General features: G+C 53.7%; 1 protein-coding gene across 1 annotated transcript; it reads right to left on the bottom strand.

Annotated features, from left to right (window-relative positions):
- SSC5D (scavenger receptor cysteine rich family member with 5 domains) lies at positions 1 to 27,284 on the bottom strand. Its single transcript, XM_021673447.2, has 14 exons — positions 27,109 to 27,284; positions 26,469 to 26,495; positions 25,846 to 26,154; positions 25,521 to 25,634; positions 25,172 to 25,282; positions 24,515 to 24,823; positions 21,733 to 22,050; positions 20,882 to 21,058; positions 14,614 to 14,931; positions 12,114 to 12,707; positions 11,722 to 12,036; positions 11,327 to 11,494; positions 6,087 to 6,248; positions 1 to 1,871 (listed from the first exon to the last, which is right to left on the bottom strand). The coding sequence occupies exons 1-14, from the start codon at positions 27,131 to 27,133 to the stop codon at positions 172 to 174; spliced, it is 4,647 nt and encodes a 1,548-aa protein (XP_021529122.2). The 5' UTR covers positions 27,134 to 27,284; the 3' UTR covers positions 1 to 171.
- Positions 27,285 to 27,961: the final 677 nt, after the last annotated feature.

Raw genomic sequence — 27,961 nt, forward strand, 5'->3', positions numbered from 1 at the left:
CACCGCCTTGCATGGCACTTGGGCTATTCACATACCAAGATCCAGCTTGTGATTCTCTCTAGGATTCCCCAAAAACACCATTCACACCTTGTTTTTAATTAGATACTTTGGTTTTCTTTTTCTTTTTTTTTTTGTCAGGAGTGTCTTAAACCCCTCAAATCCTGGAGAGGGTCACACATCTCCCCTCAGAGGCCTTTCCTCTTCCTCTGGGGTAGTGGTGGTTGGTGCAGGCATGGTGGGGGGCCAGGTCACCTCTGCCAGTCTCTTCACGGCCTCACCCAGCTGCCCCAGACCCCGGGCAGCCTCTACCAGCTGGGTCAGCCCCAGCAGAAGGGCTTGGCGCTCCTGCCGGTCCTGTTCCACAACGTGGGTCAGCCTCTGCAGCTGACCACCCACGTCCCTCACGGCGGCCACCAGTTCCACCAGCGCAGGTGGCTCACAAGCCATGACCCTTACAGGTGGTGTTGGGGCCACACATGGACCATGGGGGCCTGGGCTCTGACCAGGGGTTGGCCCTAGGGTGAGGTGGTCAAAAGGAGGTTGATCCAAGGGGTGGGTTATGGGGGAGAGGTGGGGGTCAGGGGGCACAGTGAGGTCAGAGGCTGAGTGTGGGGCATGGGTAGGTGGAGGGGTTAGGCTGGGGCTCTGGCTTCTGGATGGCTTGAAGTCCTCAGTGGACAGTGGGTCTATGCTTGTGGCTGTGGAGGAGCTGGAGGAGCTGGACTCCAAGGCTGGAGAGGGCTCTAAGGTGGGCATTTGGGATGTGGAGGGGTGAGGAGCAGGTGCTGTGAAGGTCAACTCGGGATGCAGACTGGGCTTGACTGTTGGTGCTGGAGTGGGAGAGGAGAGTTCTGTCCCCACGGAGGTTGGAAGGGACTTAGTAGTGATGATAGGGGTTGAGGAGGGGTCAGGAGTGGTGGTGGGGTGGGAGGTCGTGGTGGGTTGAGGGGTTGTGGTGGGCTGCATGGTGGTGGGGGGTTGAGGGGTTGTGGTGGGCTGCATGGTGGTGAAGGGTTGAGGGGTTGTGGTGGGCTGCATGGTGGTGGGGGGTTGAGGGGTTGTGGTGGGCTGCATGGTGGTGAAGGGTTGAGGGGTTGTGGTGGGCTGCATGGTGGTGGGGGGTTGAGGGGTTGTGGTGGGCTGCATGGTGGTGAAGGGTTGAGGGGTTGTGGTGGGCTGCATGGTGGTGAAGGGTTGAGGGGTTGTCGTGGGGTCAGGAATCATGGTGGAGTGAATGATGGTGGTGGGTTGAGGGGTTGTGGTGGGATGAGTGGTGGTAGGGAAGTGAGGGACCATGGTAGGGTGCGAGGTCAAGGTAGGGTGAGGGGTCGTGGGGTCAGGGGTCATAGTGGGATCATGGGTAATAGTGGAGTGAGGGCTTGGGGAGGGGTCTGGGGATCTGGAATATTCTGAGACTGTACTGGGGTATGGAGTTGTGTCCAAGTCTGAAGTTGTGTCAGATTCTGGGGTCCGCTCTGAGGTAGGGGAAAGGCTGGTCACCTCCAACGGTGTAGAAGGGTCAGAGGTGAGCTCTTTGAGCAAGGTGGGTGGGGCCGCGGGTGACAGCTCCGGGGTCAGTCGTGGAACCACACTGGAGTCAGGGGTGGACAAAGCAAAGCCGGGGCTTGTCAAGACAAGGTCGGGGTTCGTCCGGGAGGCGGGGTCTGAGGTGGGTGAAGTGTCCGCAGGGTCAGAGGTCGCCTCGGGCGTTACGGCTGAGCGGGGAGTGAGCTCTAGACTGGAGTCAGAGGTCAGCGCTGGGCCTGGGGGTCCCGGAGAGGCGGAGGGACCTGTGGACGGGGTGGGGGGCGCTGTCCTGATAGCAGTGGGCCGCGGCGGCCTGCGCTCGGGCCACGGTTTCCTTGGGGAACCTGGAGGAGGAGAAGGAAAGACAGACGGACGCTATGAGGTCAGCCGGCTCCGCCCACCCCGCGCCCCGCCCCGCCCCTCGAGGAGCCGACCAATGGAAAGGCGCAGAGCCTCGAGACGTCATGGGTCACCAGCAGATTTTACCCGGCCCTGGGGCCCCTCCTCCCCGCTTCCTCCGATGTCTCCAGGCGCCACCTGGCGTCCTCCTCTGCGGGAGGATGCTCGGATGCTCGGGACGAGGGAATGTGGAGGGGTACGCAGGTTGCAGGAGAGGGTGCAGGAGGGCGAGGTGAGGGAGGGATGCAGGGGGTGCTGGGACGCGGGAGGAAGCGGGAGTGCTCAGAAGCGTCAGCCTACGGGAGGAATCGGAGACTGCGGGGAGACCCAAGAGGGCTCCGAAGGGTAATTTTAGTAATCAAGATAAATATCTTTATGGAATTTTTTATTTTTTAAGTTAAAGTCTGGCTGTATCGCCCAGGCTGGAGTGCGGTGGCAAGATCATACCTCCCTGTAATCTTGAACTCCTCTGCTCAAGCGTTTTCATGCAATATTTTTAAACAATAAAAATTAATGCAAAAGATCCACAGTTAACCAAAGTTAACATTTTAACCAAAGACAGGATCCAACAGGGCCGGGATTAGGGTGAGCCCAGTGAGGTGGATAGGATCCTGTCTTCAGTTCATCATGTTTTGTTTTTTTTTTCCCATTAATTTTCACTTTTAAAAATACTGTATTATGATATTATGTATCTTGATTTTGGTGTTTTTGGCACCCCCTCAAGTTTTGGGCCTCAGTAGCAGGAGGAGCCTCACCCTCTTCTGGGACTGGCTTCTAAGTGAGTGCCAGTTGTATCCCCATTTTACAGATGAAGGAAATTAGAGCAAGAGGCTACATGACTTGCCCAAGGTCACACAGACACAGTTTGCAAGTTGCAGGGATAAGACTTGAACCCAACTTGTTTGCACACAGAGTCTAGGCAGTTAAATACCACATCCTCCGTGAGGGAATGTGCTATGATCCACAGTGCCAATACAGTAGCCACTGGCCACATGTGGCTACTGAGCCCTTAAAATACGGCCAGTGTGAATGAGGAACTGAATGTTTCCTTTTCAAAGTATTGATTCATTTAAGTTTAAACAGTCACCTGTGTTCATAGCTACCATATTGAACCACACAGATCTACAGATTTCCACTCGTTCCTGCAGGGTCTTTCAGGGCATCCCTTCCCCACATTGTCCTTTGCAGGATTGGAGAAGTGGTTAAATAAGGGGCTTGTGCTCAAAGTAGGCTGTCCCAGTTTAGACCGCAGCTGCATGGCTTCCTAGCTGGGTGACTGTGGCAAATTACTTCACTGATCAAATCTCAGTTTCTTCCCCACCTATAGATTATAGATGACCAACGTATCTCCCTTGCAGAGTTGTCAAAAGGACTCAGGGAGATCATGGTTGTGCAAAGTACTTAGCGTAATGTCTAGCATGGAATAAGCACTCTCATAATTATTAATGTTGTCAGAGTCATTGATATCTGTGCCTCAATTTCACTCATTAGAGAAATGGGCAAAATTATAGGTCTACATCATGGAGCTCAGGTAAATTTCTTCCTTCTTTCCTTTTGTTCTTTCTCCTTCCTTCCTTTCTTCCTTCCTTCCCTCCTTCCTTCCTTCCCTCCCTCCTTCCTTCCTTCTTTTCTTCCTTCCTTCCCTCCCTCCTTCCTTCCTTTTTTCCTTCCTTCCCTCCTTTCTTCCTTCCTTCCCTCCTTCCTTCCTTCCTTCCCTCCTTCCTTCCTTCCTTCCCTCCTTCCTTCCTTTCTTCCTTCCTTCCCTCCTTTCTTCCTTCCCTCCCTCCCTCCTTCCTTCCTTCCCTTTCTCTCTCTCTCTCTCTTTCTTTCTTTGAGACAGTCTCATGTAGATCTCTCTCTCTCCTTTTTTTTTTTTTTTTTTTGAGACAGAGTCTCCCTCTGTTGCCAAGGCTGGAGTGCAGTGTTGTGATCTCAGCTCACTGCAACCTCTGCCTCTGGGTTCAAGCAATTCTCCTGACTCAGCCTCCCGAGTAGCTGGGATTACAGGTGCCTGCCACCACACCCAGCAGTAGCAGTAATAGCAGTAGTTGCAGTAAAGGTGGGGTTTCACTATGTTGGCCACGCTGGTCTCAAACTCCTGACTTGAAGTGATCTGCCCGCCTTTGCCTCCCAAAGTGCTGGGATTACAGGCCTGAGCCATCATGCCTGGCCAAGCTCATGTAGACATTATGAGGATTAAAGGAAATATATATATACACACACACACACACACACACACATATATATTGCTTAGAATAGTGCCTAACATGGTGTATTTTGTTTAATAAATGTTACATGTTTTTTGTTATTATCTCAAGACCCCCCACTTACGTAGATATTATAGGGGCTCAGATACCTAGAATGGTAATGGTTCTTAATTTTTCAGACCCAAGGTGCAGACAACTACATTCATCGTGCCCCTCAGGACCCTGTAACCAGCAGTCCCTGCAGTGTTCCCTCTTGTTTGACTTTAATTTCAATCCTCTTCAGCCCCAGTCTCTATCCTCAGCACCCTCTTCTATAGGCCCCTCCACTGCTGTATTTGACACTTGGCCTTAAACATGCGTGTGTCCTTATAAAACACAGCACATCTCTTTTGTTTTCGTTTTTTTTTAGAGACAGGGTCTTGTTAGGTCACCAGATCTGGACTCAAACTCCTGGGCTTAAAGGATCCTCCCACCTTAGCCTCCTGAGTAGCTGGGATTACAGACACATGCCATCATGTCTGGCTCACATATAGCGTGTTTTATAACTGTGTATATGTATTTTTGTGTTTATGCTTTTAACTTTTGCAGATGGCATTCGGCTGGAAATATTGTTCTGTTTCTGACTTTTTCCTTCAGTATTACGTTGTTAATACCTATCTATATTGCTGTGTATACATCTACTCATGCTTTTAGCTGCTGCACAGAATTCCATTGTGTGGAATTCCTTTTTAAAAAAAAAAAAAAAAACAGGGTCTGGCTCTGTCACCCAGGCTGGAATGCAGGGGTGCGATTGCAACTCACTGCAACCTCCGCCTCCTGGGCTCAAGCAATCCTCCCACCTTAGCCTCCCCAATAGCTGGCACTACAGGTGTGCGCCACCACACCCAGCTAATTTTTGTATTTTTTGGTAGAGACGGGGTTTCACCATGGTGCCCAGGCTGGTCTCAAACTCCTGGGCTCAAGTGATCTGCCCACCTTGGCTTCCCAAAGTGCTGGGATTACAGGCGTGAGCCACAGCGCCCGGCCTCTCTTCCCAGTCTACAGCTCCCACAGCACACTCTGGGGGCCTGTCTGCTGGTGCTGTAGGGGGCACCTTGGGCGATCATACCCACCTCTCTAATTCTCTTCCATGCTTGTTTGAATTTATATTCTCTGGTTCCCGACGAATGTGAGCTCAGCCATTTGGGTTTCCCTTTCTGTGAATCGCCTGTTTGTATCTTTTCCTCTTTCTCATCCAGGGTTTCCTGTCATTTTCCTATTTGTCACAGTGACTTATGCCATGTAGGTTGGGGTTTCTCAACCTCAGGAATATTGTCATTTAGGGCTGGGTGGTTCGTTGTTATGGGGGATGTGTCCTGTGCACTGTGAGATGTTTAACTCCATCCCTGGACTCTACCAGTTAGGTGCCAATGGGCAGCCTCTCCGCTTCTTGTCATGACAATCCAAAATATATTCAGATATTGCCAAATGCCCCTTGGGGGCAAAATTGGCCCTAGTTGATGACCACTGGTCTAGATAATAACGCCTTGTTTCTGTTTCTGTTTTTGTTTGAGATAAGGTCTTGCTCTGGCACCCAGGCTGGAATGCAGTGGCACACCATAGCCTTGACCTCCCAGGCTCAAGGGATTTTCCTGCCTCAGCCTCCCAAGCAGCTGGGACCACAGGTGTGTACCGCCACACCCAGCTAATATTCAGGTCTTGAGGGGGTTCACCATATTGCCCAGGCTGGTCTCAAACTCCCAAGCTTAAGCAATCCTCCCAACTTGGCCTCCCAAAGTGCTGTGATTACAGGCATGAGCCACCGTACCCCGCTGATAACCCCTTGTTTTAGGATATATCTCTGCTGAGTCTTTCTGGGGTAAGAGTTGGGGCTCCACTGGGGAGTTTGGAATCTGTCTCTTTACCACACGACACATACCGCCCCAGTCCCCTCACCCCAGCCACATGCCTCACCTGTGTCCCCACGAACCCTTGGAGTTGGAGGACTGCCTGGGCTCCTGGTGATGCCAGCTCCAATGGTGGGTCCTAGTTTGCCTAAAGCAGGGGTCCCCTCAGTCAGGCCCCTTCCTGAAGCTGTGTCCCACATCCAAGGAAGCTTGTAACCATCTTTGCCACCTAGAGAGATATGGGGAAGAGGATTGAGTCTTCACCTTCCCTTTGAATGTGACTCCCCTTCTCTCCCCTCCTGGGCCCAGCCCCAGTCCAGGCATCATCCCGCCTCAACTGCTCCATCACTTTGGCCCCTCCCTGACCTTGTGGAGACCTTCTTGGTTCAGCTCAGATGCTCTTAGGTACCAGTAACAGAAACTGTCACTAAACAAGCATGCAAAATAAGGGCATTTGGGTCGGGCGCCATGGCTCAAGCCTGTAATCCTAGCACTTTGAGAGGCTGAGGCAGGCAGATCACTTGAGGTGAGGAGTTCAAGACCAGCCTGGCCAACATGCAGAAACCCCATCTCAACTAAAAATACAAAAAAATTAGCTGGCCATGGTGGCAGGTGCCTGTAATCCCAGCTACTCAGGAGAATGGAGCTGTATTTGGAGACAGGGCCTTTACAAAGGTAAGTAAGGTAAAAGGAGGCCATTTGAGTAGGCCCTAATCCAGTCTGCCTGATTTATTTATTTATTTGTTTAGAGACGGAGTCTCGCTCTGCTGCCCAGGCTGGAGTGCAGTGGCGTGATCTCAGCTTACTGCAACCTCCACCGCCTGGGTTCAAGCGATTCTCCGGCCTCAGCCTCCCCAAGTGCTGGGATTATAGGCATGAGCCACCATGCCTGGCCCTCCTATTTTAAATTGCAACCCGCAGCCTGCCCTGCCCCTCTGCCTGCTTTGTTCCTTAACGCTACCTCCCAGTAGGTAGTACACGCTCTGTCACACAGTAGGCATTTGACACATGAACTGATGTCTGTGTCTCCAAACGCTGTCATCCAGGAAGACTGAAGAAATACTGCTTTGTAAAAATCCAAACTCCGCAAGCCTCCGTCTTATCTCCTCTGTCTCTCTAGACTTACACTGCCATCTCTCATCCGTTCATTCATTTAACAAATAATGTAAAAATTACCTACTGAGATTCAAGCATTGTCCTAGACACTAGGGATTCCAGACAGATCCATAATAGACAAGATATCGGATCTGTCTGGAATCCCTAGTGTCTAGGACAAAGATGCACATGCCCCAATCAGAAACTGTGAATATGTTACTTTACATGGCAAAGGGTACCTTGTAGATGTAATTAAGGGTCTAGACCTTGAAATGGGAAAATTATCCTGGATTAACCAAGTGGCCCCAATCTAAATCCTTAAAATCAGAGAACTGGCTGGGCACCATGGCTCACGCCTGTAATCCCAGCACTTTGGGTGACCGAGGTGGGTGGATCACCTGAGGTCAGGAGTTTGAGACCAGCCTGGCCAACATGGTGAAACCCCATCTCTACTAAAAATACAAAAATTAGCCAGGTGTGGTGGTGGACGCCTGTAATACCAGCTACTCAGGAGGCTGAGGCATGTGAATCACTTGAACCTGGGTGGTGGAGGCTGCAGTGAGCCGAGATTGCACCACTGCACTCCAGCCTGGGTGACAGAGTGAGACTCTGTCTCAAAAATAAATAAATAAATAAATAAAATCAGAGAACCTTTCAAGCCACAGTGAGAGAGAAAGATATGAAGGCAGAGGAAAGATCAGAGAGATGCAGTATTGCTGGCTTTGATGATGGGGGATGGAGCCACAAGCCAAGGAATGCAGGTGGCCTCTAGAAGCTGGAAAAGGCAGGGGAATGGACCTCCCTTAGAGCCTTCCAAAGGGAATTGCCCTGCTGACACCTTGATCTTAGCCCACTAATCGAGTCTGACTTCTGACCTACAAAACTGCACGATGATAAGTCTGCATTATTTTAAACCACTAAATTTGTGGTGATGTGTTATGGCAGCAATGGAAACAGATACAGGTCTTTCACAGAGCTTAAAGTCTAGCAGAGATTGACAACACCAGTGAAAATCTCTGACAATGCAAATTTTCCTCACCCTTTGCTCCTCTGAGAATTCCTTTTCTCCTTGTGTCTGCTGGTGAAATAATACCATCCCCTCTGTGAGGTTTCCTTGATTTCTCTACTACAAATAATAGCTCCTTCCCTGGAATCCTGCAGCTGTTGTTCATTTTCAGCAAATAACTCTAACAAGCAATATTTTGCGGTTTTAAACAATTTCACACACATTTTGCTCATTGAATTGGGGCCTGAGGTCACCCAACTAGTTCTAATCCGGGTTGGAACCATGATTGGAACCTGGTAGGAGAGTCGGACTCCAGACTCGTGCTTCTGTTTCAGCATACATGGTTACCAATCCAAGGAGCAAAACGTGTGAAATCATTTAAAACAGATTATAATCGTGGCTCCTAAGTTAAATTTCTCTGAGCCTCACTTTTTTCCCATCTGAATCATGGATGTAGCAACAGTTCCTATGGCCCACAATTGGAGTCATTCAGGGCCAGCAGAGTAGGCGAGCTCTCCTTCCGTCTTTCCAACAACCCTGGAGCCCCATTGTTTTTTTCCAGAGAAAGAAACGGGTGGCTGGGCACGGTGGCTCATGCCTGTAATCCTAGGACTTTGGGAGGCCGAGATGGGTGTATTACGAGGTCAGGAGTTCAAGACCAGCCTGGCCAAGATGGTGAAACCCCATCTCTACTAAAAATACAAAAATTAGCCGGGCATGGTGGCAGGACCCTGTAATCCCAGGTACTCAGGCCGAGGCAGGAGAGTCACTTGAACCCGGGAGGCAGAGGTTGAAGTGAGCTGAGATCACACTACTGCCCTCTAGCTTGGACGACACAGCGAGACTCCGTCTCAATAAATGAATGAATGAATGAATGAATGAATAAATAAATAAATAAATAAATAAAAGGAACGGGGACTTAAAAAAACGAAGTCACTTTTCCAGGGTTACGTTGCTCCTGAAGCTAATGCATGCCTACTGTGTCTCCCCTCCCCACCCCGCACGCACCTCCGAGTCTTCCCATTTTTTTTCACTCCAATAGAACCTGAGTCTTCCTATTGATAAGGTTGCACGCATGGCTGTCTTTTCATTTCCCCGGCGTAGTTTGTAATTCTGCGTGTATTTCTGCTCATTGGCTGCCGCCCTGCCCTACGGGAAGGGTCCGGAGGCTGGACTAGCGGTCTCCGCAGCCCTCGTGCCCGGCACATGCCCGCCTCTACCACGAGGGGGCGCTATGGGCTAGGGAGGCGCTGCAACCCCGGCAGCCCTTGAACGAGGAGCATCACCTCTGGGAGCTCCCGTTTCCGCCTGTGGAAACGCAATGATAGCTCTGATTGACAACTTGAGCCCACCACCACCAAGTCGCGGCCCCCTCCAGGGCCTGCTCCCGCCCTCGCTTTCCCCACATGAAGGCCCGCTTCTTGGGACCGGATTGCCCTGCGCGCAGCTATTATTACCGCAGGCGATGAGCCAGTGGCCAATCAGGAATCGCAGAGCTAATGTGACGTCACGCGGTGCTAGGCAGATGAACGCCAGCCCCATCCCTCCAATCCGGAACCACCGCGCGTGCGCATGCGTGCTGAGCGCCAGAAAAAAAGGCGGGAAAGGGCGCGTGCGGCGAGACTCTCGGCGGGAGCGGGAGCGGGAGCGGGAGGGTTGGGCTTCTCAGGAGACTACGGGCGCGGGGCGACAGAGGCAGAAAGCTGGGCAGGCCCAGACGGCAAGCAGGACGGGAGAGTGGAATGCAGGGAGAAGACGGAGAAACAGCGACTGCGACGGGCACAGAGGGAGGGCAGAAACGCCGCCCCTCAGACAGGGAGTGAAACCGCCCGTGAAGGAGCGGCAAGGGCGGCGGGGACGGTGAGAAACGGACAGTAGAGCCCGCGGGAGACAGGAGCGGAGGAGCCCTTCCCTCAGACCGGGAGAGAATGAGAGGGAGAGAGGAGGGAGCCCGCGGGAGAGAGAAGGGAGCCCTTGGGAGGCTGAGGGGGAATGGGGGGAGATAGAGACTCCGAAAACAATGGTAGGAGACAAAGGAAAAGCTACAGCAGCCCTGGGCCTGAGGAGGGGCACGCATGCAGTGAGAAATGGAGATGATGAGAGTGTGAGGTGATCCGGGAAAAATGGAGAAACAGGTGGTGAAGGTGAGAACTAGAAGTGAAAGACAAGAGGAGGAAAGATACAGAAACAGGTTGGGCCCGGTGGCTCCTGCCTGCAATTCCAGCACTTTGGGAAGCCTCCTTGAGGATGGCTTGAGCCCGGGAGTTTGAGACCAGCCTGGGCAACATAGTGAGCCCGTCTGTAAAAAAAATAAAAATGAGGGGGGCATGGTGGTGCACATCTATAGTCCCAGCTTCTCAGGAAGCTGAGGCAGGAAGATCGCTTGAGCTTGGGCAGTCAAGGCTGCAGTGAGCCGAGATCACACCACTGCACTGCATCCTGGGCAACACAGAAATAGAGATGATAAGAAATGGATAATGAAAGAAAAAGAGAGCAATAGTATGTGAGAAACAGGAGCAGAGATGGATTCAAAGGGACCCTGAGAGATGGGGATACAAGGAAGACAGGCAAAGAAAGGGGCAGAAGGATGTGGTGGCAGCAATGTGGGGACCAAATTGGGGCAAGGTCCCAGGTGTGGAAGGAGCTGCAACAGTGAGACAGAGGCCACAGAGCAGAGGGGAGACAGCTGTGGCACTGGAGGCTGATTTTGCTGGCTGAAGGGAGGGGCTCAGGCCCAGGGATGGGCAGGAGACAGTCAGGGTAGGGAAAGCAGCTGCACTCCAGGAGTCCCCACCTCTGTCGGAGCCACAGCAGACCCGGACCAGAGCGTGAGCTTCAAGAACGGGTAAGGTTTCGCTTGCTCTGGGGATGCAGGGGTGGGGATGATGATGTGATAACAGAGTGGCCCTTGGTTGTGGGTTTGTTTGAGGGGCTCAGGCTCATGTATTGTGCGGTTTATGGGGAGACAATGGGCTCAGGATAGGCTGAGCCTGGCCTGATCTCTTAGATGGTGTCTTCTGCTGTGGAGAAGTATCACCGTTGAGCCCAAGGAGGTAATGCGTTTAGGGTCTCAGGAGCCAAGGAAAACCTTTTCAGGGCCCCCGAGACAGCCAGCTCATTTAGAAGGGTCTTTCTGGAAACCCTACAGGGAAGCGAATGGAGGTTTATGGAGGCCCTCCCATGGCCACCCCGATCTGGTCCCTCACCTGTGTCTGGCAGGCGCCTTGTTGCTGGGAAGGGGGTCCCTGGGTGCCTGGTGGTGCCCCAGGGGAGAGTGTGTCCAGGTCCCCCCACTGTGGTGGTCCCCTTGGTCAGATCCTCTGCTGAGGTGGGGTCCCAGGTCCAGGGGGGATAATCGTCATAGTCTGCGTAGCCTTTGGAGAAATTGGGACAATGGTTGACCCCATCCTCTGTTTCAGAGGTCCTTACTGCTGCTCCTCCCTCCCCTTTTGGAATCTTCTGGAGCAACTCTAGAGTCTCCCCACCCCAACCCTGCATGCCCAGTTCTTTAGAATCTACCATGGTGCGGTCACCTGGCCCCACCCTGACCCATTCTCCTGGCCACGCCCACAACCTCACCACCCTCACCATGCCCTGGTACCAGTACAGGTGAGCACCACGTCTTCCTCGTGGTCACAGTTGTGCTTCCCCCATTCCCCCGAGGGGCAGTCGCTCAATGACGCCTCACTTCCCTTACAGCCCATGTCATCCAACCAGATGGGCCCAGTTCCAGGGCCATAATGGGTTTTGCCTACTCGGGGCCGGACCTTTCCACAGCCCAGTTCCCAGCAGGCCACAGTGGCATCTCGTAGGTCCCAGTTGTCATCACACACTGTTCCCCAGTGTCCGGCATGCCACACTTCCAGCCGGCCAGCACAGCGGTTGGGCCCATCGGCTAGACGAACCCGGAACAGGCCTGCGTGGAAGGCCCTCAGGTCAGGAGGGAGGGTCAGCTTCTCCCATTCTCTCCCCACACCCCTCACGGCCACTCACCTGATTCCCCAGTGGTGCTAGCAGTGGGAGAGGGGGCCGGATCTTTGGATGACTCTGGAGACCCTTGTGGGATCTCAGCAGATAGCTCCAGGGAGGCCTGAGGGATTCTCTTGATGGCCTCAGAGGTCATTTCTCGGGGGCTTTGAGTGGTCAGCATCACCATGGTCTTACTGGTCCGTTCTCGGGGAGCCTGAGGGGTCAGCATGGCAGTGCTGTGAGAGGTCCGTCTGTGGGGGGCTTCTGTGGTCAGCCTTCTGGTAAACTCAAAGGTAGGTCTTCGGGAGGCCTCAGTGGTCAGGGCTGCAGTCATCTGTGAGGTTAGGTCTGGGGGGCTTTGGGCCCTGGAATGTTTCGTGGTTGGTGTCACTGGGGGTTGAGTGGTTGGTCTCTTTGCATTTTTTGTCACCCACTTCTTAGTACTCTTAGGCATTTTCCCTGGGGCCTTCGTGGTTGTTTTCTCCAGAACACTGGCAGTCACACTTGCAGAGGGCTTGGTGGCCAGCTCTCCTGGGAGCCAGGCATTCCGATCTCTCCCCAGTCCAGGAATCCAGCTCCAACTGAAGGGGTCTGAGATGGAGTCCAGGCCTGGGGGCCCTGGAAGTGAGTGGGGAAGGAAGTAAAATGGAAACACCATGATGACAAGATCATCTACTCAGGCCCCTCCATCTCTGCAGTCACTCAGCAAGTTCCCATTCGTTCATCATTTACTTATTTATTGTCACAAATGTTTGTTGAGCACCTCCTATGAGCCACACACTGTATTAGACCCTGGGGAGGCTATGGCAAGCCAAACCCAACACCACCCCCTGCCTTCTTGGTACTTACAATCTGGACATGACTGACTCCCTCATCCCTTCACACCTGACCCCTCTTCTCCATCTCCTCAGCTTCTCCTCTAAATCAGGGCCTCACTTCCTGTACCTTCTGATGGGTCTCCCTACCACACTGTCAATTCTTACCACCAGAGTAGTACCCAGATCCAACAGGCCACTCCTGAACTCAAAATTTCTGTGGCCGGGCGCAGTAGCTCACGCCTGTAATCCCAGCACTTTGGGAGGCCGAGGCAGGCAGATCATCTGAGGTCGGGAGTTCGAGACCAGCCTGACCAACATGGAGAAACCCCATCTCTACTAAAAATACAAAATTAGCCAGGTGTGATGTTGCATGCCTGTAGTTATAGCTACTCAGGGGGCTGAGGTAGGAGAATTGCTTGAACCCGGGAGGCGGAGGTTGCAGTGAGCCAAGATCGTGCCATTGCACTCCAGCCTGGGCAACAAGAGTGAAACTCCATCTCAAAAAATAAAAGAATCTTTCTGTGGTCCCCGCATGGCATCAGGAAGAGGGGGACAGAGGGAAGAGCCTTAGCTTCCAGCAGAGGTGATGCCTCCATCCTTTGAGACACCACTCTCCATCTTCCATTTTTCTGATTAACACATGTGTGCAGTAAAGGATTAACCTTGCCCAAAGAAAGGTTTACTCTTTCCTTTGCCCCTGGGATATGACTTCTAAGCCTTTGAAACATCTTGCCTGATAAGAGATTGTTTCCCTGGGGGACTTGGGCAATGCCAGATCGCCTGTGCTAACAGTATGATTTATGGTCAGCCACATGTACATGGCTGAGCCCCCATAAACACTCTGGACACCAAGGCTTGAGGGAACTTTCCTAGCTGGCAGTTCTTCATGTGTGTTGTCCCACTTTCTTGCTGGGATAATTCAGTGCTGTCTGCATAACTCCGCTGGCACAGGACAGTTGGAAGCTTACACCTGGTATCTCCTGAGCTCTGCCCCAGGTGCCTCTTTCCTTGGCTGATTTTAATCTGTATCCTTTCACTGTGATGAACATAACCCTGAGTGTAACAGATTCTTTGATTCTATGAGTTCTTCTAGCAAATTATTGAATCTGAGACTGGTCTTGGTGACCCCAAACTATAAGGAGTCATACAGGTTTGCAATGATTTGTTAGAGTATTTCTTTCTCTCCATGAGCTATGAGCTATTCAATGAGCAAGACCATGTTTATTCCATTCATGAACCCAGAATGAGGACCCAGTGCCGAGCTCAACATCTGGCATTTAATAATAGGCATTGCCTGAGTTTATGTTAACTGGCTCTCGCTTTGGCTTCTCTCCATCTCCCAGTGCCCTGCCTGCTTCCTTTCATCTTAGGAAAGCTAAATCTCCCTTCTTAGTGAGAGATTCCCTTGATTCCTGGAAGGAAGAGGAAGCAGTAGCTTTTCTGAGTGGGAATCCCACATCTGCCAGTTAGTTGCGGTGTGATCTTGAGCAAGTTACCTAACCTCTCTGTGCCTCAGCTTCAGTAAAATGGACATAACACACACCACCCTAGACTTATTATGTGATTTGAATGTGGTCATATGTGGAAAAACACCGAGCACAGGGTTGGGGCTTAGCAAGTGCCCAGTGAATGTTAGTGCCCATGTTAGTTACTGTTCCCCCTTCAGGAAGCCTCCTGGAGTCAACAGATGGCTAGGGCCTCCTTACCAGTGCAGGTGACCCCAACATCTTCATTGTGAGCGCAGTTGTGCTTTCCCCAGGGAGCAGCAGGGCAGTCAGACAGCGAAGCCTCGGTCCCCACACAGCCTACGTCATCTAGCCAGATGGGGCCTGCACCCCAGCCAAAGTGGCCAGCAGCAGGGTCTGGCTGCCGAGGCCCACCACAGCCCAGCTCCCGGCAGACCACAGCTGAGTCCCGCATGTCCCAGCTGTCATCACACACAGTCCCCCAGCGCTGGTCATGCCACACCTCGAGTCGACCTGAGCACTTGCTGGGCCCAGCCACCAGGCGCAGCTGGGGGGACCCTGGGGTAGAAGAGATTCAAAGAATTACAGTCAGGGAAGCCGCCCAGCCTCCTGACTCTTCATCCACCTTTCCCTCCCTCTGTCTTCCTTTCCATGCATTTGTCCATTCATCCATCTAGGCCTTCCCTCCATTCATCCATCCTCCCTTCCGGGGAGCAAGTATTTAGTGAGGCCTTTCTTATGCCATTTTCTGCAATAGGCACAAGGGCTAAAGAGTCAGGCAGAGTTTGGGGGACCCTCAAAAAACTATACACGGAATCACCATATAATCTAGAAAGTCTACGGTTAGGGATATACCCAAAATAAACTGAGAACGGGTATTCAGACAGATACCAGTATGTGAATGTTCAGAGCAGCACTATTCACAGTGGCCAAATAGTAGTGGTTGTACAACATTTTGAATGTATAAATACCACTTGAGCTGTATACCTAAACTGGTTGACTTTATGTCATATGAATTTCACCTCAATTAAAATAATGAGTCTTTTTCCCTGCAACTGTTCACCACCCTTAATTTTCTCTCATTATTGGTTTAATAAGGGTTTTTTCTTCTTTACTAGATTTTATTTTCCTAACCACTAGACCACAAGGATAATCAGGTGTTTTGTTGTTTACCAGTCAGGCACAGCCTCTGCTTTAAAAAGCTCTCAGTCTTTAGGGAAAGGAACATGCACACACTTCATTACAACTCAGTGAGCTAAAGGGAGTAGTGGAAGTACCAAAAAGGCAAGGCAGAAACACAATGAAGGGAAGGTGAAAAAAATGCTGCCTGGGGAAGCCCATGAAGCCTTCTCAGAGGAAGTCCTTTAAAAGAGACAGAGCAGCAGACCAGTCATGGTGGCTCACGCCTGTAATCCCAGCACTTTTGGAAGCCAAGGTGGGTAGATCACTTGAGGTCAGGAGTTGGAGACCAGCCTGGCCAACATAGAGAAACTCTGTCTCTACTAAAAATACAAAAATTAGCTGAGGGTGGTGGCACATGCCTGTAATCCCAGCTACTGAGGAGGCTGAGGCAGGAGAATCACTTAAACCCAGGAGGCTGAGGTTGCAGTGAGCTGAGATCATACCACTACATTCCAGCCTGGGTGACAATGAGACTGTCTCAAAAAATAAAAATGGAGCAGAATAGAATCCAGACAGAAGGAAAAAGGTATGCTGGGCTGGACAGGGAGCAGTGACATGAGTTCAGGATTCCCTAAGGCTGTCTAGTTCCCACCGGCCCTCTAGGAGTTATCCACAGCAGGAATATCTCTGACCTGGGTCCCTCAGACCCTCGAGGGGCTGTCAAGGAGATGCTCAGAAGCCAGTATCAAGGGGCCTATTGCAATTGTTCAGTAACTATTTCTACAGCAGCTACTGTAGACCTGGCCCCATGCAGCCCAGAGCCAACAGTCCTCTTTACCTTTGCCCAGCCCAAGGAGGATGACTTCCATAAGGGGGAATATTTGAGTCTGGCCTAGATGATACATCTACAAACCCAGGCTGCCAGCAAACCTCTGGAACGTGGGTAAGAAGCCTGGGGTAGCTTCTTCCTCAGCTCTCACAAGGAACCAGCCCTGCCAACACCTTGATCTTGGATTTCCACTCTCCAGAATTGTGAGACAGTACATTTCTGTGGTTGACCAAAGATGCTCCAGGTGTCAGGAGTCCTGTGAGACTAGCCTGGAAAATGAACTCCTCTTCAGAAAACTGCACATTCTGTGGGCATAAACACCTCACTCTGTTATATGCAGGTCATAGTACGGACACCTTCCCTGAGTCTGTGATACCAGAATCCCATCTATAATCATCTCTATGTTCTCGAGACAGGCAACTGTGATGGATCTAAAAGCAAGGTGCCTTGAAATTGAAGACATGAGCAGAGACTGGACCCAGATACTGGGGAAATTTAAGAAATACCCAGAAGATACAGAGGAGACAAGTTACTGAGTTCCACCTAAAAGGAAAACTTTAGTAATGCCTGTGTCATATTAGGAAAGATCTTTCTTGTTTTGAACTAGCAAAACTCTGGTACCCCAACAAACAAGTTAAAAAATGGGACATGTGGCCGGGCATGGTGGCTCATGCCGGTAATCTCAGCACTTTGGGAAGCTGAGGTGGGTGGATCACCTGAGGCCAGAAGTTAGAGACCAGCCTGGCCAACATGATGAAACCCTGTTTCTACTAAAAACACAAAAGATTAGCCGAGCATAGTGGCAGATGCCTGTAATCCCAGCCACTCGGGAAACTGAGGCAGGAGACTCGCATGAACCCAGGTGACGGAGGTTGCAGTGAGCTGAGATCACGCCACTGCACTCCAGCTTGGGCAACAAGAGTGAAACTCTGCCAAAAAAAAAGGTGGGGGAGCGCATGTAAAATATTTTTAACCAGAAGTTTTAAAACATGAAGAATAAATAGACGTCTGTTGTCTAAGCCATGCAGTCTGTGGTACCTTGTTAGCACTGCCCTAGCAAACTAACACAGGTTCTGTACCTAAGTAAATGGCACAGCACCTGCCAGGCCCAGGACAAGGAACAGTGTGCTGTGTTTAGGAACAGCAGGTCATTGGATTTGGCTAAAACCTGGGGATGTGAAGATCATAAAGGACCCTGAATTCTCTGCCAAGAAAATGAGACTTTATCGTATCCATGGTGGGGAACCTCTGAAACACTCAGGGCATCAAAGCAAGGAAATGAAAGAGTCAACTCTGTCCTTCAGAATGCTTATTCCAAAATCAGCAAAGAGTCCGACTGGACTGGGAGAGATTGAAAAGAAAGCCTCTTCTAGGGGAAGGCAGGTCAGTAGGGTGGAGAGAATAGAAGCTTTAATGAGGAACAATTAAGAGGGGCACACAGAAAGATCGTCTGCATCATCTTGGAGATGCTTTCTTAGAAGGCAGCTTTTGGCATGCTCCTTCCCTTCTTGTAGGGTGGGAGGGTGGAAGAAGATTTCTCTCTCTTTTTATTTAAAGACAGAGTCTCACTCTATCTCTAGGCTGGAGTCCAGTGGTACAATCACAACTCACTGCAGCCTCCACCTCCTGGGCTCTAGTGATCCTCTTGCCTCAGCCTCCCAAAATGCTGAGATTACAGGCATGAACCACCATGCCTAGCCAGTGGAAGGTTTCTTGATCAGAAGGGCTGAGGCAGAAGGAAGGAAACAGACAGTAGACCTTTTTTTAGTTGAATGACACTTGAGCATGGAAAAGTGGTTAAAATGCGGGCCCTGTGAAAGCAGTTTGGCAATTCCTCAACAAGTTACCATATGGCCCAGGTGTACACGCAAAAGAACTGAAAGCAGAAACTCTAATGGATATTTGTACACCCAAGCTCATAACAGCATTATTAACTATAGCTGAAAGGTGGAAACAACCCAAGTGTCTGTCCATCAGCAGATGCATGGATAAACAGAATGAGGTATACACATACAGTGGATTATTTAGCCTTAAAAAAGAAGAAAACTTTGACACATCCTACAGCATGGGTGAACCTTGAAGACATTATGCTAAGTGAAATAAGCTAGTCACAAAAGAGTGTGATTCCCACTCATATAAGGCACCTAGAGGAGTCACATTCATAAATAGAGAAGGAAGATGGAGATTGTGGGATGCTGGAGAGAGGGAGGAGTGGGGAGTTAGTGTTTAATAGGCATGAGGTTTCTGTCTGAGATGAAAAAATAGGTTCTGGAGATGGATAGTGGTGATGGCTGCATAGTAACATGAATGTAATTAATGCCACTGAACTATGCTCTTAAGACTGATTAAGGCCAGGCATGGTGCCTCACGCCTGTAATCCCAGCACTTTGGAAGGCCGAGGCAGGTGGATTACTTGAGGTCGGGAGTTCGAGACCAGTCTTGCCAACATGGCGAAACCCCATCTCTATTAAAAATATAAAAATGAGCCAGGCATGGTGGTGAGCATCTGTAATCCCAGCTACTTGGGAGGCTGAGGCAGGAGAATCGCTTGAACCCAGGAGGCAGAGGTTGCAGTGAACTGAGATCGCACCCCTGCACTCCAGCCTGGGTGACAGAGTGAGACCCTGTTTAAAAAAAAAAAAAAAAAGACTGGTAAAAAGGTAAATTTTATGTATGTCATGTATGTTTTATCACAATTTTTTTAAAAAAAAAAAAACAATGTGAGCCTTGGAACAAGTTTTCTGCTTGAATCCTGGCTCTTCCATTTCTCAGCTGTGCTGCCTCATCAGTAACATGGAGACCCCAGTACCCACACCACAGTGACTGTACACATCACCTGATTGAGACAGGGAGAGAACGGACCAGCATCAGTCGCCAGGAGCCAGTGCATGCTCTGTCAGTGTTAGTTGATATTATTATTCAAGAAAAGGGATAGGGGGCCTCTGGGAATAGTGATCATAGTGAAAACAAGTTGCTGCTTTTCTTCAGCCCTTTCCCATCTTGAGCAGACATCTTTGTTCACCACAACTTTTTATTTTCTGTATTTCTGATGCTTTGACATCTTGGGGCTTTCCTGATGCTGAGGGACTGCCTCTCCCAGGGTCAGCTAATTCCTAGAGCTGGTAAATGACTTGAGCATGCCTTCTGTGCACAAACCACGCTCTCCAGAGCCCACACACCAACTGCCCCTCCACTGGGCTCTCACACCTGGGCCACTATGCACCTGTCCTCTGCCCCAGGGCCGAGTACCAGACAACTAAGGACAACCCTCTGACCCATCACCTACTGAAATTATTTAAACTAGCCAATTCTAAGCCTGCTTACCCTGTTTCACCTATTCCTTCCTGCAAAAAAACAATCAAGACTCCTGTACCTGGCTGGACGTGGTGGCTCATGCCTGTAATCCCAGCACTTCAGGAGGCCAAGACAGGAGGATCACTTGAGGCCAGGAGTTTGATACCAGCCTGGACAATAGTGAGGCTCTGTCTCTACAAAAAAAAAAAATATATTAGCCAGGCACGGTGGCATGCAGCTGTAGTCTTAGTTACCCAGGGGGTAGAGGTGGGGGGATCACTTGAGCCTAGGAATTGGGGGCTGCAGTGAGCTATGATCACACAACTGTACTCCAGCCTGAGCAAGCGAGACCCTGCCTCTCAATAAATATATAAATATATAAAAATAAAGTTTCCCATCCATGCTTCCCCTCACTCCCTCTACCTCCTGACTGGCCCTGGTGCTTCCCTATGTGGCCCCGTTTGGCATGGCCCTCCTCTTGGGAACTATGAGTAACAATCTTTTTAGTGGCTGTCATCTCCTGATCTCTTGGCTTCACCATACCTGGGTAATAATAAGACCTATATTTTAAAACAACAGTCCTTTCAATACTCATGAAAGAGGCCAGGTGCAGTGGTTTGCACCTCTAATCCCAGCACTTTGAGAGGCCGAAGTGGGCAGATGCTTGGACTCAGGAGTTCAAGACCAGCCTGGGCAACATGGCAAAACCTTGTCTTTGCAAAAAGTGCAAAAAATTAGTAGTCCCAGCTACTCGGGAAGCTGAGATGGGAGGAGTTGAGCCTGCAGGTTGAGGCTTGAGGCTTCAGTGAGCCATGATCACACCACTGCACTCCAGGCTGAGTGAGGCAGGCAGAACCATCGATCACATTTGCTAAAGAACCAGAGACTCTGGAAAGTAAGTGTTTGAGCAGGGCTGTTCCTTGAAGCTGGCCAGAGTACCCTATGACAGACCCCACAGCCACACTGTGCAGCTCAGGAACAGAGCAGAGTCTCAGCCCACCATCTGTCTCTTATCCAGGACTGGCTACAGAATGTGGGGGCCTCAGTAAATGATGAAAGGCAGGACCCCTCTTCAAAAATTATCACGTGCTTCCAGATGTGACAGCAGTGCATTGAACTCAGTTGTGTGTCCTGGGCGAGGCCCCTGTGCCCCTGTTCTCCACCTTTCTCTTTGCAAGAGCCCCCTCATAAAACAGTCTCAGAGCTGAGGGAAGGACACAGAAGGGAGGACTCTGTTTTCTGGGGGAGCATGGAGTGACTCACCGGCTTCTGGTCCAGGCTCCCAAGGGACAGTAGGGGAGGCTAGAGGAGGTGAAACGCCTGCCATCCCTGGAGCCTGGTTTGTCATGGTGGACGGGGGCCTGGAGGCAGCCTCCCTGGGTATGGAGTCGTTGCTGGTCACAGTAGGGACCGTGGGAGGGACATAGCCCAGAGGCATGCCTGTGGAGAGGGGGGAAGGTGACTGCCACCCACACACCCCCTCCATCCCAGAGCTGGCACCCCCTCCTCCTGTGTCATCCTTCCTCGGTCCTCTCAGCTGCATGCAGAGATCTCTTCCTGCCCAACCTCCTCCCTAGACACAGCTCAAGTTTTCCACCTCCCTGACCTGGGGAGGGGGTGTGTGAATGGGGGCCAAGAGAGAGCAGAGGGTATGGTAGCTTAGGGGTGACAGAGAAAGGGAGGGAACCTTATAGAGAGAAGAAGACTGGCTTCCTCCGGGGACAGAAGGCAGGGCCAGCCAGGGCTGCCACAGGGCTGAGGCTCAATCCAGCCTGTTTCCATTTTGGGCTGGATTGTTCTCGGCCATGGGGCCATCCTGTGTACTGCAGGATGTTGAGCAACACCCCTGGCCTCCAACCCTGGATGCAAGGAGCACCCCCGCCCCCAGCTGTGACCATCAAAAATGTTTCCAGATACTGTCCAATGTCCCCTTGGGGGCAAAGCCACCCCCAGCTGAGAACCACTGGCGCAGGGTGAGGATTTACAGGGGAATAAGATGGGGAGTGGAAAGTTCAGACAGAGGGCAGGAAGGGCACATAGGGACCCCCTAACTTGCCCCTCCACTCCAAACACCACCACACCCACCTCCCGGTCTTCCACCACAGCCCCCTCACCATCACACACAGCCCCGGCGTCCTCACGGTGGTGACAGTCATGCTGGCCCCAGGGCCGAGCTGGGCAGAATCGCAAGGCTGTCTCGTTTCCCCGACACCGGAGGTCATCCAGGATGATGGGTCCAGCCCCCTCCCCAAAGAAGGCACCCCCAGGGGCGGCCAGCGCCCCACCGCAGCCCAGCTCCCGGCAGGCCACAACGGCGTCTCGCAGGTCCCAGGCGTCGTCACACACCGACCCCCAGCGCCCTCCGTGCCAGACCTCCAGGCGGCCGGCGCAACCGTGGGGGCCATCAGCCAGGCGCAGCCGAGGTGCTGGGCCTGAAGAGTGGGAGAGGGAGCACAGAGCCAGAAAACGAGGATGGATGAGCCAGGACTAAGTCATGCTCGGGCCAGGCTGCAACCCCAAGATGACTCTGGGAAACAGATATTCCATCTTCACTATGCAAATGAGGAAAAGGCTCCAAGACAGGAAGTCATTGGCCCAGAGTCCAACTCTGCTGCATCCCCCACTTCCCTTGTCTCAGGGAGGTGGGTGGGGAGGGATGCTGGGAGCTCTGGCTCTGGTCCCCTCTATCCACCTCCCATGCCTGGCCCCCAGGTCCTAGAGAGCTGGATTTCCACATCTCAGCACCACTGGCACTGGGCATCCTCCTTTATCGTGGGGACTGTTCTGTGCAGCACCCTCTACCCACCACATGCCAGTAGCAACCCCTCCCTGAGTTGCGACAACCAAAAACGTCTCCAGAAATTGGCTGATGTCCTTTGGGGAGGAAGGGGATGAAAAAGCCCTCACTCCCTCCTCAGTTGAGAATCACTAGTCTAGATATTAACCTCTTGCTGGCCTTCAGGTGCATAAGATATATTTCATTTTTTTATTTTTGGGGAGAGGGGATCTCACTATGTCACCCAGGCTGGAGTGCAGTGGTACAATCTTGTCTCACTGCAGCCTCAACCTCCTGGACCCAAGGGACTCTCCCCACCTCAGCCTCTCTCAAGAAGCTGGGACTACAGGCATGCACCACCATGCCCAAAGTGTTGCCCAGACTAGTCTTGAATTCCTGGCCTTGAGAAATCCTCCCAAAGCACTTGGGTTACAGGTGTGAGCCTGAAGCCATGCCTGGCTCTTAAGGTAGATTCTGTTGGGGTAAGGCTCGAGTCATCACTGGAGGATTGCGGCGTCCCTCTCTTTGTCACTGTTCTAGAGAAAAGAACAGAACTAGGGAGGAACCTAACACACCTGTCTGCTTTTCCTCATCTGCAGACAGGGAAGGGAAGCGTCTCCCTCCCAGAGCGGCAATGAGGATTCAATGAGATGCTGGCGAAGCTCACGGCTTCACCAGACGCCTCAGTGGTTCATTCATTTCCTTTCTTGGCAACTTGACCTTCTCCTCTCTAGAGCCTCAACTTCAATGAACTCTGCTCTGAGGGCCCCATTTCTGCCCCCACATCTTGTACACTAGGCACACAAAGGTGCCATTCCCACCCCGCACAAGTTTTCTCTGCCCCTCACTCCCACTCTGACCTCTGTGTCTCGGTCTCCATCCCCACCTATGGCCCTATGGTCATAGGGCCAGTTCCTATGGCCGACTGTGCAGTCGCACAGGTGTGGGAGGCATGGGTTTCCACAGACCCAGAAGGGTCAGGAGCTGGGGCTGGGACTGACTAGGCACATGGATCTTGAGCCGTTTATGTCACCTCTCTGAGCCTCAGTCCCAAATCTGTGAAGAGAGGGATGAGGATCCTCCCCGTCGGGGCTGTGGGAGGCTCAGAGCAGCCACAGGTGAAGTAGCACAGGGCCCAGCACACAGCAGGGACTCAGGTCAGCCTCTTTCTCTCTTCTCTTCCCCCGGACATCCACCGAGGTCAGCGTTTCCTACCCCTCCTGGGCAGCACCCAGCTTTGCCTGCAGCCCCTGTGCTGTCCCCACACCGGCACAGATGAAACGCCAGGTGGCTGCCCTCCGCCTGCCGGCCCCCTACAGTCGATGGACCGAGCAGTCCAGCAGGGCGGGCACTGGCCCTTCCTCCTGTGGTTTCCAGGCCCTGCCGTGGTGGTGTGTAAAGATTTGTGGAAGGAAAGAAATGAAAGACAAAGAGAAAGAGAGGGAGGAAGGGAGGCAGGAAGGAGGGAGGGAGCCCCTGAGCTCTCACCCAACTCCTCCCCCACAGCCATCTGCTGGGTTCTATCCCAGGTCCAAGGTGGACGGGAGAGGGGAGGGACCCCCGGGAGACAGCTAGACCCTGTGCTGAGGGGGTGTGTATGAGGTGAGGTAGAGGCTCACCTATGGGTGCCCCCACCCTGCCCTAGTCTCCCTCCATGCCCCCAAGTCACTGCCCACCAGCTCCCTTGGGGATGGGGGAGCAGAGGTTGGCCCACAGAGACAAGGGCTCTGGGAGAGGGTCCCCTGCCATGGGCAGCCAGTGGCAGAGGGCAGGAAGGGCTTCTTGCATGCCAGGACTTGGCTCAAGCCTGAGGCAGGTATTCTTAGCTCCATTGCTCCTTCAGGGAAACTGAGGCTTACACAAATGGTCACTGGCCTGGGCCCTGGGATAGGGATGAGTGGTAGCCCAAGCCTCAAGCCTGCTCCGCCTGCTCCTGGCAAGGAGAACAGCAGGAGCTGAGGAAGGAGGGGCTGGAGAGCGTGATGAGCAGGCGCTGGGCATGCAGAGAGCAAGCGGGCAGGAGCAGACCTGGAGCAGACCTTCTGCAGCTTCCTGGAGGGGAAAGAGGGAGCTGGGGGCTGAGGGAGGTGGGAGGGGGCCGGGCCGCAGCCCCAACATACCAGTGCATACCAGCCCAGCATCCTCGCTGTGGTCACAGTTGCTCCGGCCCCAGGGGCTCCGGGGGCAGTCTCGGAGGGCCTGCTCTCCTCCTCCACACCCCACGTCGTCCATCCACACTGGCCCTGAGCCAGGCCCAAATCTGGCACCGCCAGGGGCAGCCAGAGCCCCCCCACAGCCCAGCTCCCGGCAGGCCACGGTGGCGTCGCGAAGGTCCCAGCCGTCATCACATACTGTGCCCCAGCGCCCGCCATGCCAGACTTCCAGGCGGCCGGCACACCTGTGGGGGCCAGAGACCAGGCGCAGCCGCTCTGTGGGGTAAACAGGGAGGGGACAGGCGGCTGGTGAGAAGTGATTCAAACACCCCTCCCTTGGTCTTCACCTGGGGAAACAGGCCTGAGGCAGCGGTGGCCTGAGATCTGTCCCCCAGCAGCCATTAAGGGAGAGTTCACGACCTCAGTGGGCCAGGACACCTCCTGACAGGGCAGGAAGAGGGGACACCAGGCCTGGCTTTTAAATCCCCAGGAGGGACGAGGTAAACACTAGGATCCCTCCAGGGCCTCAGCTAAGGAGAGGGCACCCGCAGGTCCTCAGTTTTTCTGGGCCCCAGGCCTCATAGCATCCAGGTCTGGGGTCGGGGGAGCCTTCAGGGAGCTTACCTTGGTGGGGGGCTCCAGTTGTCAGCAGAGGGGCCCGGGTGGACTTGGCCTGCTTGGGCCGGGGGCTTTTCTTCCGGGAGGCGTTCTGGGGGTTCCCAGCTGGGCGGGGGGCTGGGAGGGGAGACAGCCAGGGTTCAGGAACTTTGTCCCTCATGCTTCCTCCCACATGGGGGCCGGGCCTCCCTCTCTGAGGGTCTGAAGTGACAGAGGACTCCCTGGGCTATGAAGGAGACAGGAGTGGGGGGGACACTCTGTCCCCTGGGAGTTCTTAGTGCAGTGGTCCCTGTCCCCTAGGCAGACACAGGAGGGTGCGCTGGGTGGGGGCGGCACAGCAGTCCTCTGGGCTCACCGTGTGTCACCGGGGTCTCCTCTGTGCTGGGGCCCAGCTCCACCGACAGCCCTGGCCAGGGAGCCCCATCTAGGGGAGACGCTGAATCGTCCCTGGAGTTAGCCACGCGCTGACCTGTGGGCAGGAGACAGAAGTGATGAGGAGAGTAGGGGTCAGAGGTCATTTGGTCCCTGGCAGAGGGAGTGAGACACCTGGCTCTGGAGGGGATGGGAGGCTGGGTGTCTCTGGACGGCTGCACACTCAGACTTGCTGGGGCTCAGGACTTGTGGTCCCTGGGTCATCTCCAAAGGAGCCGCCCCTGAAGGAGCAGCCAGGGTGCCCTCACCTGCACAGACGATGCCCGCGTCCTCCTCGTGGGAGCAGATGTGGGCCTTCCAGCCCCGGTGGTGGCAGAGGCTCAGCTGCCCCTCGTGGCCCCGGCAAGCCAGCTCACTGAGCCACACGGGCCCTGCCCCCTCCCCGAAGAAGGCGCCCCCGGGGGCGGCCAGTGCCCCTCCGCAGCCCAGCTGCCGGCAGGCCACGGCGGCATCACGTAGGTCCCAGCCGTCGTCACACACGGTGCCCCAGCGCCCTCCGTGCCAGACCTCCAGGCGGCCAGCGCACCCGTGGGGGCCATCAGCCAGGCGCAGCCGATCTGAGGGGTGGCGGAATGGCTGTGGCGAGGAGGGGCATCCCTGGGGCCCCAGGGTCAGGGGGACTGTAGGGGCGGGGCCTGTCCTGCAGGTACTGTCGGTAACTAGCAGCCCTACTCACTGACCCCTGGGCCAGGAGTCCTGGATGCTCAGAGAGATTCACCCAGACACCTGGGGGATCCCAACGGTGAGCGGGGGGGGGCAGTGGCAAAGGTCATAGTGGAATTCAGGTGGAGGTGAGGCCAGGCCTAGATGGGCAGAAGGGGGAGGCCTGGCGCTGGGAGGGGGGCAGGTGGGAGGAGTCTGGGGCACTTACCAACAGCCTGGATCCCCACCAGTGCTGCTGCAAGGGAGGGTGGAGAGTGGGGCAGAGTGAGGGGCAGGCCGGGGGTGTTCCTTTCTCCAGCACAGGCCCCTCATCTTGAATACCCCGACACACACACACACACACACACACACACACACACACACACACACTCTCTTCCTCCCTCCCTCCTTCCCTCCCTCTCTCTCTCTCTCTCTCTCTCTCTCTCTTCCTCTCTCTTCCCTCACACCTCTGAACCAGGAACCCCATGGATGGGAGGCAGGACTCTGGACAGAGGGCCTGGATGAGACTTGGGTCTCTGAGGCTGGTGGGTGGGGCTGCAGCTGCCTGGCCCCTGAAGTCAGGGCTAGGGACCATGGCTTTGGTGTTCCCACATGGTCTTGGCTAAAGGTCAGATGTCTGGGAGATCCCCTGCAGGGTCAGGGCTGGGGGCAGGCAGGGGGCAGATCCCTTGGGTTTCTGGGCTGGCAGAAGGCTGGGCTGAGCAGGCAGGGAGCCTCTGAAGGGATGTCAGGGTACCCCAAGCACCAGGGACCAGTCCCGGAAGTTTGAGTCCTTAAACTGGATAAGCTAAGAGGTCAGAGCTGGGGGCCTAGGCCCCCTGAGTCCCCAAGGAGAAGGGATCACTCACCAAGGAGGCAGGCCAAGACCCTCATGTTTGCAGCCAGGGCAGGGGATGGGGTGAAAGGGGAAGGAGAACGGGAGAAGAGAGGAGGAGGCAGCCGGGGAGAGGGGGAGGGAGGGAGCGCTGCCGGAGGCGCCCAGGCCCGAGGAGGAGCAGGCAGGGCTGGACGCTTTGCCAGGAGGAAGAAAGAGGCTGCAGGGAGGCGGCAGGGGACAGGGCGGGCTGGAGGGGGCTGGCCAGCGGCTGAGGCATTGGGGGAGGGGGGTGGCGGGCGGGAGGGAGGGTGTCCAACTGCAGACACCCACACGGGAGGAGACGACGACGGCCAGGCAGGCTCCAGCCAGCGAAGCGCTAGGCAGGTTGTGCGTCGGGGGCCAGTGTGAACGGGAGGGGGCGCCCACCTGCTGCCTCCTCTCATCTGGTCAGGGAAATACGGTGAGACCACTGCTTGGGTTGGGGGCTGGGCAGACCTGGGACTCTTGGTGCAGCAGCAAGATTTGCAGCCAGACACCAGGAGAGACTTCCCGGATGAGGAAGAGACTGAAAAACCCAACCCTCCAGTCCTGCCCCTCACTGATGGATCTGAATGTGAAGGCCCCCGTCCCCAGCTGAGGGAGGAGAGGTTGAACTTCACTGTCCCAGAGAGAGCTGGGGTAGGGAGATAAGCAGCCCAAGGTCAAGGCTTGTGAGGGGAGGGGCTCCACACTCACACACACGCACGCGCACGCGCACACACACACACACACCCCACTCCCTGCACACCAGGCAGCTGTGAGGCGGAAAAAATTCGGTAATGGGGAGCGTGACTCAGAAGGGCTGGCAGGACCCAGGGCTGCCCCTGAGCTCAGTCTCCCGTTCT

This window comes from Aotus nancymaae, unplaced genomic scaffold (assembly GCF_030222135.1).
Source record: "Aotus nancymaae isolate 86718 unplaced genomic scaffold, 86718_ANA_hifiasm-v0.15.2.pri h1tg000028l, whole genome shotgun sequence".
NCBI classification, from domain to species: Eukaryota; Metazoa; Chordata; class Mammalia; order Primates; family Aotidae; genus Aotus; species Aotus nancymaae.

What these genes read in the sequence shown, in the direction of transcription:
- SSC5D (XM_021673447.2), bottom strand. Translation starts at nt 27,133, where the DNA reads ATGAGGGTCTTGGCCTGCCTCCTTG. An exon ending in GGAGACCCCGGTGACACACG is followed by an intron (nt 25,283 to 25,520) that starts GTGAGCCCAGAG and finishes CTCCCCTCCCAG; the next exon opens with CCCCCCGCCCAGCTGGGAAC. An exon ending in AAGGGTTCGTGGGGACACAG is followed by an intron (nt 1,872 to 6,086) that starts GTGAGGCATGTG and finishes CTCCTCCTCCAG; the next exon opens with GTTCCCCAAGGAAACCGTGG.